General features: G+C 40.6%; 1 protein-coding gene across 1 annotated transcript in view; it reads right to left on the bottom strand.

Annotated features, from left to right (window-relative positions):
- The window catches only part of AHCTF1 (AT-hook containing transcription factor 1), a 553,711-nt gene that overhangs the window by 225,158 nt on the left and 311,833 nt on the right, over positions 1-16,720 (bottom strand). The window contains 2 exon segments of the mRNA XM_030195951.1: positions 6,144-6,334; positions 14,600-14,746. Coding sequence (XP_030051811.1) covers positions 6,144-6,334; positions 14,600-14,746 — 338 coding nt within the window.

Below are 16,720 nucleotides of genomic sequence, written 5' to 3'. Positions count from 1 at the left end.
ATGATATGATACCCTGACAGGCAAGGCAGGCCTTGGGAAAAGAAACTAGTATAAACAACAAGAGAATGTGATTTAGCAACTTAAGGGAAAATTGATGATGAGGTCTCAAAGGTGTGTAGACAGTAAATTATTCTTTAAGTAAGCTGGCCTATTTTGTTGAAGGACCCTGAAAATCACACAGTTTATTTTAAATTTAGCTCTGTGTGGTACTGGCAGCCAGTGCAGCTTTTGCAGGAAGGGTGTTATGTGGTCACACCGCTTGTAGCCCAGCTATCAGTTGGACTACAGCATTCTGAATGATTCGGGGCTGATGTAAGCTCTTTTGGTTTTCCCAGTGTACAGGGCATTATAGTAGTCTAGTTGTGACATTATCATGGCAAGGGCCAGACTCGTCTTTTCAATATATGAGGAGAGATTTCATAGTTGCTGCAGGTGATAGAAACAAAGGTTGTTTGACTTTGCGAGATCATAGTGATGAGTCCAGCAGTATCCCAAGATTCCTAACCTGTGATTTTAGGGAGATTTCATACTTCCCAAAAGGTAATTTGAAGTCAGGTGCTTGTCCACTTGTGTTGGATAACCAAAGAATCTGTTTTGTTGGGTTCAGGCAGTGTGTGCTGTTTTTTGCCCATTCCTGAGTTAGACAGTCAGTCATTTTATTGAAAGCTGTGTGTAGAACTGGTTCAGTGGGAATGACTAGTTGCACATCATCAGCAGAGATATGGCATTTTGTGCCAATCAACCAAAAAAGTTCAGTCAGAGGCTTAAGGTAGATTTTAAATAAAATGGGAGACAATATGGATCCCTGTGGCACCCCACAGTTAAGTGCCCAAGGTAATGTGCTGTTGAAGAAAACTGATTACTGTCTGTTTGACAAATAGGATTTGAACCTTGTAAATATCGTGCCACTGATACCTGTTTCTGCCAGCCTTGTAAGCAAATGATCCACAGTGTCGAAGGCTGGTGAGAAATCCAGCAACACTAGTATCGAGTCAGATCATTGAGAAGGGACACAAGAACTGTCTCTGTTGTTAATAATGCTCAGGAAGGTAAGACATCAAATACCCCTATAGAAAGGGAAAAAAGGGTAACATCTGGAGAGCCTTACATACCAATGGCCGTAGTATGGTAAACAAATACCTAGATCTTGAGGCTGCAATGATAGAAGCCGACTTGGATATATTGGCGATCACAGAGACGTGGTTCAATGAGAACTATGACTGGGATATAGTTATACCTGGATATAATCTATTCAGGAAGGAGAGGGTAGGAAAAAAGGGCAGAGTATGGGGTAAGGAAGAAGCGCTGTGGGTTAAACTGGTAAGATGGAAAGGAAAATGTATACGGTGTAATATACAGGTCATCTTCACAGTCAGAAGAAATGGACAGACTTAACTGAATATATCCACAAGATAGCTCGGAAAGGGGAAGTAATAATGGTAAGCGATTTTAATATGCCGGATGTTGACTGGGGTGACCCTGCTGCGGGGTCGACTGGAAGCAAAGGGATCTCAGATTCTCTACAGGAAGAATTGTTTCAGCAGTGGGTGACGGAACCGATGTGGGATGGTGCTATTCTAGACCTCGTGTTTACAAATGAAGACATTTTTTCTGATGTTACTGTGGGAGATCATTTGGCATCTAATGATCACCGAATGGTACAGTTCAATAATAAGACAAATGGGGAGAGGGCTTTGAGATTGAAGGTCCTAGATTTAAAAAGAACAAATCTTTGCAGAGATGGGGGAATTTCTCAAGGAAGAGTTGGTTGGATGGGAACAGCTGAAGAAAGTAGAACAGCAGTGGGCGAAATTGAAAGGACCTATTTTAAAGGTGATGAACCTTTATGTTAGAAAATTACATAAGAGTAAAAGGAAAAGAAGGCTGCTCTGGTTCTTGAATGCAGTAGCTGAAAAAGTAAGGGACACAAGTTACAAGAGGATTCAGAAAGAGGACGATGGGCAAAAAACACACGGAAACGCTAAGAGAAGCGGGAAAAACTGTCAGGAAAGTGAAGAGGCAAATGGAAGAAAAGATAGCTAATACGGTAAAATTGGGCGAAAAGACTTTTTCAGATATATAAAAGTGACAGGAGGTCATGCCAAAATAGCATTGTGGGCTCAAAGCTGAGAGGGAGAAATATGTAGAAGCTGATAAGGATAAAGCTGAACCGCTTAACAATTATTTCTGTTCTGTGTTCACGGATGAAAGGCCAGGGGTAGGACTGCAGAAAATAAATGCTACAGGGGATGGATGTGTGGTAGAGTGGGACAGACTCTCAGAAAACTGTGTTCGTGAGGTGCTAGCTAAACTAAAAGTAGACAAAGCGATGGGGCCTGATGGGATACATCCAAGGGTCGCTTCACTGGCTCCCTATCCGTTTTCGCATCCCGTTCAAACTTCTTCTACTAACCTATAAATGTACTCACTCTGCTGCTCCCCAGTATCTCTCCACAGTCATCCTTCCCTACACCCCTTCCCGTGCACTCCGCTCCATGGATAAATCCTTCTTATCTGTTCCCTTCTCCACTACTGCCAACTCCAAACTTCACGCCTTCTGTCTTGCTGCACCCTACGCCTGGAATAAACTTCCTGAGCCCCTACGTCTTGCCCCATCCTTGGCCACCTTTAAATCTAGACTGAAAGCCCACCTCTTTAACATTGCTTTTGACTCGTAACCACTTGTAACCACTCGCCTCCACCTACCCTCCTCTCTTCCTTCCCGTACACATTGATTTGATTACTTTATTTTTTGTCTTAGATTGTAAGCTCTTTGAGCAGGGACTGTCTTTCTTCTATGTTTGTGCAGCGCTGCGTATGCCTTGTAGCGCTATAGAAATGCTAAATAGTAGTAGTAGTAGTAGTAGTAGTACTCAAGGAACTTGGAGATATTCTGGCAGCTCCACTGTTTGACCTCTTCATTGCCTCCTTAGAGTCTGGAGTGGTTCCTGGAGGGCTGGAGAAGAGCGGATGTGGTCCCTCTGCACAAGAAAAGTAAGGAGGACGTTGAGAATTACAGACCTGTCAGTCTGACCTGGGTGGTGAGTAAACTAATGGAAACACTTCTATAGCAGAGGATTGTGAGGTCTCTCAAATCGAATGGATTGCAAGACCCTAGGCAGCATGGCTTTACTAGCGGCAGGTCGTGTCAAACATATATGATTGATTTCTTCGATTGGGTGACCAAACAGTTGGATGTGGGAGGGGCGCTAGATGTGGTGTGCCTGGATTTTAGAAAAGCCTTTGACACAGTTCCGCACAAGCGACTGATAAATAAACTGAGTGCCCTTGGTATGGGACCTAAAGTGACTGAATGGGTTAAAAACTGGTTAAACGGGAGGACACACAGGGTGGAGGTAAATGAAGCTTGCTCTGAGGAAAGAGATGTTATCAGTGGTGTACCGCAGGGATCAGTCCTTGAGCTGGCCCTTTTTAACATCTTCGTGAGTGATATTGAAGAAGGGCTGTATGGTAAGGTTTCTCTCTTTGCAGATGATACCAAACTTTGTAATAGGGTGGACACCGCGGAGGGTGTAGATGGCATGAGGAAGGATCTAGCGAAACTTGAAGGTCTGAAACTTGGCAACTAAGATTTAATGCTAAGAAATGTAGGGTCATGCACTTGGGCTGCAATAATCCAAGGGAATGGTACAGTATAGGGGGTTAAGTGCTTCTGTGTACAAAAGAAGAGCGGGAATTGGGGGTGATTGTGTCCAAAGACCTTAAGGCGGCCAAGCAGGTAGAAAAGGCGATGGTCAAAGTCAAAAGGATGCTTGGGTGCATAAGGAGAGCGATGACTAGCAGGAAAAAAGAGGTTATAGTGCCCTTGTATGTCTCTGGTGAAGCCTCATTTTGGAGTACTGCGTGCAATTCTGGAGGCCGCACCTACGGAAAGATATAAACAGGATGGAGTTGGTCCAGAGGGCGGCTACCAAACTGGTAAACAGTCTGTCATAAAACATATAGGGACAGGCTTATGGACCTCAACATATATACGCTGGAAAAGAGGCAGGGGATATGATAGAGACGTTTGAACACCTCAGTGGCGTCAATATACAGGAGGTGAGCCTTTTTCAAATAAAGGAAAACTCTGGAATGAGAGGACATAGGATGAAGTTAAGAGGAAACAGGCTTAGAAGGAATCTGAGAAAATACTATTTCACAGAAAGGGTGGTGGATGTGTGGAATGGCCTCCTGGTGGAGGTCGTGGATACGAGGACTGTGTCAGAATTTAAGAAAGCGTGGGACAGGCACGTAGGATCCCTTAAGAAAAGAAGGAGCTACTGATTAATGAGGGGCAGACTGGATGGGCCATTTGGCCCTTATCTGCCATCATGTTTCTATGTCCTGTACCCAGGTCTGACGACCCTAGCGTGTCCCGATGTTACATTTGCCCAGTCAATATCAGGGTAATTGAAATCACCCATTATTATTGTGTTGCCCAGTTTGTTTGTGTCCCTAATTTCCTTTAACATTTCTGCATCCGTCTGTTCATCCTGGCCAGGTGGACGGTAATACACTCCTATCACTATCCTTCTCCCTTTTACACATGGAATTTCAATCCAGTGATTCCAAAAAGTATTTTGTTTCCTGCAGAATTTTCAATCTATTTGATTCAAGTCTCTTGTTAATATACAATGCTACCCCTCCACCAATTCGATCCACCCTATCACTACGATATAATTTGTACCCCGGTATGACAGTGTTCCACTGGTTATTCTCCAACAGGTCTCAGAGATGCCTATTATATCTAATTTTTCATTTAGTGCAATATATTTTAACTCTCCCATCTTATTTCTTAGGCTCCTGGCATTCGCATATAGACATTTCAAAGTATGTTTGTTGTTCCTATTTACATGATGCTTAGTACTTGACAGTATTAATTTGCAATCTTTTGTCTGATTATTATTATTTTTATTTAAGGACACCTGATCTACTACGGTCTCTTTTGCAACCTCACTATCAGGATACCCTATCTTCCCTGTTTTGGTGATATCTTTGAAAGATACCGTATCCCGAACCATGCGCTTTTGAGCGACTGTCGGCCTTCCCCCCCATTTCTAGTTTAAAAGCTGCTCTATCTCCTTTTTAAATGCTGATGCCAGCAGCCTGGTCCCATCCTGGTTAAGGTGGAGCCCATCCTTTCGGAATAGGCTCCCCCTTCCCCAGAATGTTGCCCAGATCCTAACAAATCTAAAACCCTCCTCCCTGCACCATCGTCTCATCCACACATTGAGCCTCTGGATGTCCCTCATTGCGAGAGCACTTCTGAAACTCATGGAGGACAGGGATCCATTTTCCACATCACACCGGACAGGGGATCCATTGTTCACATCACACCATACTGACTGCAGTGGATCTGGTTCCCTCTACTTCTGGAGCTAGCCTCTGAAAACCTGTGGAGACCAGAAATTATCACTCAGAATGAGGGATTCCTCTTGAATCCCATCCTCCAGTTACCGGCCTCAATGGTTTGGATGTGGAGGGGTTAGAAGTAGATCCTTGGATCTGCCTGCTACCTGGGGAGAGATTCCACTAGGAGGTCATAGGATTCAAGTGGTAGAGGTTTGCCGTCTGGTACTCTTACTGCAGCATAAAAGGGCTTACCACAAAAGGTCCTGGGGTAAGTCTGAGATTAGAGTACGCAAACTGTAGGCTAAAAAATATTTTCTATTTTAATGGTAGAGTGGGTGTGCCAGCATGACTTTTAATGGCTATGAGCTGATAGCAACATCAGTGCATGGCTATTAATTAAAAAAAAAAAAAAAAAAAAGAAGAAAAGAGATATTGGCCATTTTACTGCTGCTGTAGAAAGTGGCCTTAGCATGCAGGTCAAGGGAGCAATAAGGCCACTTTTCCCCGCAACTTTTTAAAAGGACCCCTTTATAAGGAAAATAACCCCACAAAATTCTCAGTTACAGTTTAGAGATTCAGTTACAAAAGCTGCTTTAGAAATGTCTTTGTTCTATAATTACATCTGTTGGTAAGAACCCAAAGTGCCACTGCAGAACTCACACTGGTTAATTACATATCTTGATTTTTTTTATCCCATGAAAAACTAAGATTGTTTTAAATAACATCTGATCCACCAATGGTTTCACTACAATAATTAATTTTATCTAATAATTTCTTTAAAACAATACCTATTAAAGAGAAACACAGTGAGGTGAAGTGCAACTTCACTGCTACTATTCAAGGGTGGCTTCATCATCTGGATATATCGTAGGGCTTGTGTGTGCTCTCCTTGACACATCAAGGCTTGAATAATTCTAGGATGCTGCCAGGATAACATAGACCTGTTTGTTGCTGGGTGAAATAACCTATCCAATGAATTCTGGGGGAAAAAAAGAGAAACAAGCATCAAGAAACTGGGAACCCCCCCCCCCCCCCCCCCCCCCCCATAACTAGCTATACTAGAAACAACACATAATCACGGTATAAATTGCATACTTAGACAAACTATAAAATCTACTAGGCAAAATTAGAGTATCCCTCCTAAACCTGTAAAATCCCCCCTCAGAAAATGTTAAAGAACATTTTTATATAACTCAGAATACCCTACAAAATAATCTCCTCCCAATTGTGTCATAAAATGATATCACCAAGAATAGAACTTTCCAAGAGCACCTGTCACATTTCATTTTTCCATTTAAACTCAATACAGTGCATAACAATCCAAAATAAAATACAATACAATACACAAAATACAGACACACATACTTAAAAGTAATATTTTCCCCCTCAATTGTGTATTGTGTTCAGTTCAGATCATACTTTCATAAATCTAAGCTGTTTATCTAGAACATTTGTTCACCAATCATTCAGTTGAGTCACCATGTAGCATAAAAATCCAGAGTTTTCTATAAACAAGAGACCCCTTTTCTGCTCATTCTATAGCTTGTTACTACATATACGTATTTAGCATAAGAGAGGGATAAAAACTCTCAAGGGAAAGATGAAGGCTTTCTGTGAATGGTAAATACCTTTGCTTTTTCTAAAGACAAACAGATTCATTATGTCACCTAAGTGGAATTCCTCAGCTAAGGGTTATCTTCAACAAACGAGGGGGTGGGAGATAAAAAATCTGCAATTGGGAAGGTATAATTCTGTTTCAAGAGAAGACAAGGGAAAACCATAAAAAGCCACAAGAGGGAGAAGATGGGCTGCTGTGACAGTCTGCTCTTCAGCTGGGCCAGTCATTCTGCCTTAATGCCGCTGTCTTGAGTCCCACTGGCCACTGTAGCTACATCTTGAGATTAAAATCCTCCAGAAAGTTAGGCCCAAACTGGGCAAGTCTTTCTCAGCAGGAATCTATCCTGTCTTTCTGGTAATTCCCTTTTTATGTCACCCAGTAACAGAACAGGCTATAAAGTACCCAAGTTCTTTTAGTGTTTAAGCTGTAGTCCAGGGATCTCAGGATAAATGCTGAGAACAAATACACACTACACATACACACGAGATACTCCCTGCTAGCCTCTAGTCTGCACCATTCACGTGATGTCCTGTTCAAAATACTAGGAGTCACCACCACCCGCTTTGTAGACTATTAGCCTATTTTTGGAACCAGACTTGCAGTCCAGTGTATTCACATTATCTGCTTCACCAGAAAGGCTTCCCAATTACTTTAAATATAGAATAAAAAAAAAGAATGGGTAGATTACTGTAGAGCAGAACTTCACCCCCTTCTTCAGTCTTCTGAGGCCTTTGTTCCTCTTATACCCTCTTGCTCTTTCCTCTTCTGGCTCCACATCCTTGATCTGCCCTGGGAACCAGACCTTCTCCTGACCGAGATTCTAAAGAATGATTTTTTTGTTTCCTCCCCCTCCCCTTTCTTTTGGTAGAGGGAAGAAAATTTCTGTGGTTCTCTGGTATTTTGGTGTGATCGGACATATATTACATCCACATTCTACCCCCCCCCCCCCCCTGGTTTTCCTGGGCTTAGAAACTCCACCGCTCCTCCTGCATTTACACAGTCCCTATCGGATCTATACATGACTTGGAAGTCATAAGCATTTAAACTGAAATACCATCTCATCAACTTAGGTTGTATTGTATTACATAACTTACATTCCACCTTTATCCATAAGGATGCAAAGTGGATTATATATACAAGAGCAACTTCACATTAGAAGGAATATACAATAATCATTTCACAAATTACAATAAATCAAACAATTTATATCTCCAAATGTACAACCAAGATGATTTACAATGGTCTTGGAAAAAAAAGTGAAGTGCCTTACGAAAAACATTGTACAATGAAATTTGACGCATCTGAACAGGGATTCTAGTCCAAATTGTAGCACTCTGATAACTGAACGAACGTTGCCAGATAAATCTCAACTTTAGATTTCCCCTCGATGAAAAATATAATCTCTGAACACTTCTCAAGTGTAATCTATTAAAAGGAAATATTAGCATTTGTACTAAATGTTCAGAACCTAATCCATAAAAACATTTAAAACCCAAACAGGCTATTTTAAAGCAAATCCATGAATCTATTTTGAGCCAATTCAGCTCATTTGCTAAAAGTTTGCATTTTTCCATCACGAAGAAAGGCCCATTTTGAAAACTCTTTGCCCTGCACGGATTAAATATTTGTTATTAATCTACAGTGGTGAGGAGGGAGAGTGGTAGAAGTTATTTTTAAAGTGGTGCTTTCACAGGAGTTTGAGTTCTACCATAGGGGTGTGACTGCACATTACAAACTAGTCATAGCAGCCTATCAGGTATTTTGGATTTGTATATTCCTCCACGATTAGATTGGGAGGTTGGTAGACTATTATTTTTCTTTTTTAGTCAACAATATTATATCAGGTCTGATTATTGTTGGAAGATTCAATGCTCATTTCAAGGATGTGTCATGTTATCAATCCATCTGATGTCTTCTACTGATGATAAAGGGCATATGTTTGATTTCATTTTGCTATGGAAGGTTAAGAAAAAGGGTGTAAAGTTGGGAAGAATGTGTTTCCTATAGGGTCCGGGGTCAACTATCATCTGGAGTGGATGAATAGCTGCTAATGGTTAGTGAAGAGGGCTGAAAACCTGGGGAACTGGGTTCAATTCTCACTGCAGCTCCTTGTGACAATGGGCAAGTCACTTCACTATCAAATACTCCACATACAAAAAGAAAAACTGAGCCCACTAGGAACAGAGAAAAAGTACCTACATATAATAAATGTAAACTGCTTTGGTTGTGACACAGAAAGGCAGTATATCAAAATTTCGGAACCTTTCCCCTTTGGAACGTGTGATTTCTCAAATTAAGGGGAAACAGAGGGTCTAGCAATTAGTAAGAAAGGCCATTTGGAGAACAACTTAATATTGAGCAGCTAGGGATCCCAAGCCCTTCCCTCCCCTCCATGACACTGAAAAGGCTGCTCCCCCTTGAGCTGCCAACATCAGCACATGCTTAGGGTCAAGGCAGATTACAGCAAAATAATCAGGTATGCCCCTGATGTACAGTCAAATATAAAATACTAAAACCACATTTTCTTCAACCCATATTCTTCAAAATACACTATTATGATTTTAAGAAAGTCTGAAATTAAACAAAACCCCCAAAATAGCCAGGCTAACAATGCAACACTAGAAAAAGAGAAAACCGTGACACGTGGCCCTCTGTATTGTAAAAACAAAGATAGGTGTAAAATTTCAAAAACTGACATACTCCAATCACATGAGAAGTTAAGAAATAAAAATACAATAAAAATGGAAAATAAGGCCATCCTTTTCCATGTTTTCCACTCCCTTCCGGGTGTCCACTCTGTTAGAGAGAAAACGGAAAAGGAAAGGGAAACAGGACTTGATATACCGCCTTACTGTGGTTTTTGCAACTACATTCAAAGCGGTTTACATAGTATATACAGGTATTTATTTGTACCTGGGGCAATGGAGGGTTAAGTGAATTGCCCAGAGTCACAAGGAGCTGCAGTGGGAATGCCACATTTGAGAGAGAGAGAAAACGGTGAAGGCACGGGGAGGCAACATGAGAGAGAATAGGTGAAGGAACGGAGGGGGACAACATGACAGAGAATGGGTGAAGGCATGGGGGGGGGAGGGGGCAACATGAAAGAATGAGTGAAGGCCCCCTCCAAAGCTACAGTACCTGTTTAATGGCTGGTGCGGTAGCTAAAGCTGTGCCAGCCGAAGAAATCTGCTGCTTGAGTCACCCCCTTCCTCCTCGCATTGCCTCAGGAGCGAGGAAGTCAGAAGGATGCCTCCCAATTTTCTAAGCATATTCTGAGGTAACAGTTCTCCAACATGGGATCCTACAAGGACCTATGCTCTCCCCATTTGCTCAGTTTGTTTGTATCTCCACTTATTCAGATTACTGACTAGTTTGCAGTGACATGTCACATGTATGCCGATGACCTACAACTGCCGATATTGGTCTCAAAGCTTGTAAGAATATTAAAAGTTGAATAAATATTTGAAAGAAGTTGTGGCATGATTTTGCTGAAGCTGCTAAAATTAAATTTTCCTAAAGTGGATTACCTTTGGGTCAGTCCTGATAGAAAAGAGAGACAACTTTTCTAAAATTATCTCTGTTTCCCAAAAGTAGTATTGATTTCTTTTGTTGTGCAGTCTTTCTTCACCATGTTGAGACAGATTAGGAAACTACTATCTGTATGACAATGAATGACGTAAGGAACATAGTTAAAGTATTAGTAATATTTGACCATTGCAATGCGTTCTATCTCACGAGATTTCAGGAACTAGTTTCAGACACCTTCAGATGTAGAACACCTTGGTGAGTGCAAAAAATATTAGATTCTCTGATGATTCTTTTTAAAGTTTGTAAAGGTTTTATATTGGGTTATCCAACCTACTTGACTAAATTGTTGGTTAATTATTTGCCGCCCAGAACATTGCATTCTTCAGATCATATTCCCTGATTTGTTCCCTCTCCACTTCAGGTTTATCTATAATCTACTCAAAAGATGGCATTCAGTTTTTTTCCATCCCACTGGCTTCTACTGTTGCTTCAATCAGAAACTCCTACTGACCTCCCTCTGATCATGCTTTTCCTACCTACTGACTGAAAAATGAAAATAAGAGGAAGAAAATGTTAGAATGGAAGTGTTTTTTTTTTTTTAAATGCTAGTATTAACATAAGACTGGATAAAACATTTTTATAAAATAATAAATCTATTGATCTTGCTGGTGAGGTCTTGAATGCTTCTGCCTTGAGCAAGAGTCATTGGGAGTACCTCTGAGGAAAAAAGCTTTCTTCAGCAAAGCACACTGATGTGGTCAGGTTGACAGTGTTGAGGCATCCAGTTGTGTTTCTTTATTACATCTACTACTGTTTTAACTTCATTTCTAAACAGACTATCCTATTTGCAGAGCACTTTAGCAAGTCTTTTCTACATGTCTTCAGAAAGGCCTGATGCTTGCAGCATCTTTCAAAATGGTACACAAATGCTTAACCATACAGAGCTGGTAAAAACCTATGCAGGACTGTAAAATAGAATTCTGATAATGTTGCCTCCACATAAAGTCTGCTGGTTTAGACTCACAAACTGGGAGCAAAGAGGCGTAAGTCTTTGTATCCTTTATTCTTTTATTGTATGAAGGTTGGGGTCTGCAGCATATTGTAAATGCCTGGACACAATACTGGAGTCCTCCTTTCCCACCAGGGATATGATGTCTAGTGTTTCTTACATTCTCTTATGTATATCTTCAAAGAGAAAATAGGTAGACATAGTCATCAATTCTTTTGGAGCGCTAAGGTAATTCAAGAGTCCAAGTAAACATCTCCTGGGTTCTCCATGAAGTTGTAAATCAAAGGAGACAGCCTTAGATATCCTTTACACAAAACCTAAAAAGAAAAGGTCCATAGATCGAGAACACACTTCTTGTGCAGAGAATACACCAAAGGGAGATCTGGAAAGTAAACCTGTGTAGAACTATTATCTACAAAACAAAAACAGGAGAATCAGGATTCCTTGCACCTTAATTCTTCTATCTACTGGGGAGAAAAGATGTGTTGAGATGGTGGAAACAGATAATGGGTCCAATTTTCTTTGTGCAACATCAAAAAATAGTGGGAGAACCTCATTGGCGATTTCAAAATCAACTATCAGATATTGTGTATGTAAGGAAAACATCGGAGTAATTTTCTTTGGGAGGGGGGGGGGGGGTCACAGGAACCTCTTATAGGTTATGCCTGTTCTTTCAATTCAGAGAACCATTCACCAAATGTGATATGTGATACTGCCTATTAGTAACAAAAGTAGTCTTTAATGAAATATACATATATAGCATAGAAATGAGCGATTCCTTATATGCTCTTCAGTGCTGAACCATTTGTGTCACCAATGTCTACATATCGTTTTCAAAACTGGTGACTGGACAAAAGCTGAAAACTATACAAAAATCAATGGCATTTCAGCAGAAGGTAAATTCTTTTGGCTCTAATAACCTTTCACTTCACCCTTTAACCATGCTGGCTGTCCTTCCACCTTTAAGTCGAACAATGTTGTGTTAGACTATCACATTACTTGACATATATGTTAATAAGGACCTTAACAAGAACAAATGAGAAAAATCAACACATTTTGCAAGAGTTCCCTAAAATACAAAGATAACGATTAGTATAATAATGTCCAAAATCATATATACCAAGAAAATATTTAATATTTCCCTCACATGCAAATTGAGTGTAATGGAAACCAGATTTTGGTTTTGAAGTTTTAATAATTTAGTGAATGTATTGCTTATTAGTAGCAGCAGATTAGGAGCACTACCCACAGAACAGGTGAATGTACATCAATCCTGCTCAAGTGAGACCACTGCTAGAAATAAGAAGATAGTTCAAGTTTCCATGACTATGCAATCCTTTGCTTCTTTTGAGACAGCCAATAATACTGCCAAAAATTGTGGAAGTAATCCAGTAGAAACTAGACAGATTAGCTTATTTCAGATAGATCATAAAAGGTTTTCAGATCATGACATGGGTTTGAATCTAAAAATGAAAGGCTCTAAATTCCTGTACCAATTCTCTTTAAGTCCCCTGCAGTTCACACTTACATAAAACACAAAAAATGATGGAAGAAAAAGACCATATAGCCTATCCAGCCTGCCCATCCATACTATCTACTACCCGTTCCTCTCCTTTAGAAATCCTACTGTGCTTGTCCCATTCTTTCTTGAATTCAGATAGTCTTAATCTCCACAACTTCCACCACCAGGAGGCTGTACCACACATTTACTACTCTTTCCCTAAAGAAGTATTGTGGATTACTCCTGAGTTTATCCTATTTCACCTTCATTTCTCTGATAAACACCTCAGTGGGGATTTCTAGGGGAGGCATGAACTTTAATATAAATATATATAAAAGTACAGCTCACAGAACCTTACCCATTTTAGTGAGCTAATTAAGCTCAGAGTAAAAGTTAGAAAGGATCAGGCTGCTACACGGGGATGTTAATAAATTCCCTATAAAATTCATTTAATTTTGAATTCTAAGGTTATTTTTTAAAATTTTATCATCTGTTTATAGCACAGTTTTAGTAAAGACTAATAAAAAAAAGGCCCGTTTCAGGGTCTCCCTCCCTCCCAATTCCCCGAGTTTTAGGGTCTCCCTCCCAGTGCTAGGATCCCCCTCCCTCCCTTCCTCCCAGTTCCAGGCCCCCTCCCTCCGAATTTTAGAAGTCATCTTCACTTAGCAAGTCGGCATTACGGTGGCCGGCAACAGCAGCGGTAAAAGGCAAGCAGGCTTATCCCTTCTCTCTCTCTCTCTCAACTCTGGTCCCGTCCTCATTTCCTGTTTCCACAAGGGCGGGACCAGAGCTGAGAGAGAGAGAGAAGGGCCTTGCCTGCATGCCTTTTACTGCTGCTGGCCGCCGTACCCCCAACTTGGTAAGTGAAGATGACTTAAATTCGGAGATCTGAAGCGGCTCCTCGAGAGCAACGTCTCTGCTCTCTCTCTGCGTTATTGTAGTCGCGTGCTTCCCGCCTCCCTGCTAGGAGTAGTAACATCTCCTGACGTAAGGCAAGCAGGGTTCTAGTGCGGGCCAGTGACGTCAGGAGAGGTTACGATCCCAGTGAGACACATTCGAACATTGAAGGAGCAAATTATTATATTAGATTTCTGTCCTCTGATGAAACTGATTTATCTTACATGTTGTGGTACTGTTATTTTGTCCTATTAATGTTTTTATTTGTATTTCTATTAGGGCTGTACTGAATATCCGTATTCAATTCAACCATGAATACGTTATTTGTATTCAATTCAATTTAGCCCTGAATACATTATTTATAATTGGCTGAAAAGTGATTTAAATTCAAATACAAATCCGGGGCTCTACTGTGCTAAATCCAACTGAAATAAACACTTGATCTTTGATTTCACATTGCTTCTTTTATTTATTATGTTAAGTTCAACGCTCATTATTTATATTCATCTGAATGGTAAAACATGCTATTCGGTACAGCTCTAATTTTTATTGTACATTGCTTAGTATTGTGGATAGTTGGACTACAAATAAACTGAGATAGTATTTTCATTTAAAAAATGTTCACATGCTATAGACCTTGACATATCCCAACAACAAATTTAATAGCTGCATACTGCTGAACTAAACCTACCTCATGGTCATTGTGATCCATAAGCCAAAATCCTTGAATAAGCTTAACTAAACCCCAAGGAACAGCAAAGGCAGTCGGGAAAGATTCAACTGAAGTTTCTGTTTTGTTTGGAAATGAATACATAATATCCAGCAACAAATAAATGGTCTGGCCATAACTGATTAAGGCTAATATCCAAAACAATGAACATAGGAAACAGACCAGTTTAAAAAAAAAAACAAAAACATGTTGACAGTATAATTAAATAAAAATGAGCACCAATCGGTATGATTCACAGATGTAGAGAATAGCTCAATGTAATGTAATAGTGCAAGTTAGAATGCAAGGTATCTTCAATATAGGTAAAGTTACCAAAATAAATCATGGCTATCCTCAAGAATGTGCTAGTTCTCATTCACACTTTTCTTAGTCAAACTAGATTTTCACAGGATTAGAAAACCTGGTATCATCCATAAAGCAACACTACTCTCCTGTAACAAATGTTTTAAGAGGTCAGCAGTCATAAGGGTGACATCATCCAGTGAAACCCAGAGTAGCGACAAGATGAACTCTGGACTTTTGTAGCTATCTAGAATGCAAATCTCCACGTTTGATACTTCTAGTGCTAACACTGTCACACAAGAGTGGAGGAGTAGCCTAGTGGTTAGCACAGTGGACTTTGATCCTGGGGAACTGGGTTTGATTCCCACTGCAGCTCCTTGTGACTGTGGGCAAGTCACTTAACCCTCCATTGCCCCAGGTACAAAAATAAGTACCTATATATATGTAAACCGCTTTGAATGTCGTTGCAAAATACCACAGAAAGGCGGTATATCAAGTCCCATTTCTCTTTCCCTATTAAACTTTTGGGAGAAGTGGGCAGCTATTGTGTAAACATCTATCCTCAGAAAATAACTTTCATTGGTAATCAATTTTGTTTTCTCCAAGGACAAGGCAACTATAAAGTTCTCACAAACAGGAATTCCTTTCACCAGGTTGCCTTTGAAGAACAGGGGGTGGAGGGAGAGACATGATTGCCTTTTTGTGGGGTGGTCTTTTGCTAACAAAAAAATAAAACAAACAAAAAAAGTTGCCTCTTGGCTATCTATAAATACAGATATAGAATTCTAAAACTCAGATCAAAGCACTTAGACTTACAAAGATCCATAGGTTACTATCAGGCTCATTTTCGAAAGACATGGATGTCCAAAAAGTGACATAAATCAGCACTTGGACGTCCTTCTCACAGAGACGTCCAAATCGGTATAATCAAAACCCTATTTTGGACGTCTTTGTCAGAAGTCCATCGCAAGGACGTCCAAATCTCAAGGGGGGCATATCGGAGGTGTGTTCGAGGTGGGACTTGGGCGTTCCTAAGACTTGGACGTCTTTGAGCCATAATGGAAAAAAGCAAAGATGTCCATGACTAAAACGTGGACGTTTTCACCCAGTCCTGTTTTTATTACGAATAAGGCACAAAAAGGTGCCCGCAATGACTAGATGACCACCGGAGGGAATCGAGGATGACCTCCCCTTACTCCCCCAGTGGTCACTAACCCCCCTCCCACCCTCAAAATAACATTATTAAAAATATTACTTGCCAGCCTCTATGCCAGCCAACCGACTGAAGACAATAAGGTAAAGCATAAGGAATGCCAAGCCAAATGCAAAAAGGAGATAAGGAGGGCTAAGGACTTTGAAAAAAAGTTTGCGTTAGAAGCAAAAACACATAGCAAAAATGTTTTTAGGTATATTAAAAGCAGAAAGCCGGCTAAAGAATCAGTAGGGCCGCTGGACGACTGTGGTGTTAAAGGGGCGATCAGGGAAGTCAAAGCTGTAGCGGAGAAATTAAATGAATTCTTTACTTCGGTCTTCACTGAGGAGGATTTGAGAGGGATACCGGTGCCGGAGAAGGTACTTGAAGCAGACGAGTCAGAAAGACTAAATGATTTCTCTGTAAACTTGGAGGATGTAATGGGGCAGTTCTGCAAACTAAAAAGTAGTAAATCACCGGGACCGGATGGTATTCATCCCAGAGTATTAATGGAGCTGAAAAATGAACTTGTGGAGCTACTGGTAGTAATATGCAATTTATCCCTAAAATCAGGTGTGGTACAGGAAGATTGGACAGTGGCCAATGCA

This window comes from Microcaecilia unicolor, chromosome 3, assembly GCF_901765095.1.
Source record: "Microcaecilia unicolor chromosome 3, aMicUni1.1, whole genome shotgun sequence".
NCBI lineage: Eukaryota > Metazoa > Chordata > Amphibia > Gymnophiona > Siphonopidae > Microcaecilia > Microcaecilia unicolor.
Note: the sequence above shows the minus strand (reverse complement) of the source record. Positions and strands in the feature narration are given on the sequence as shown.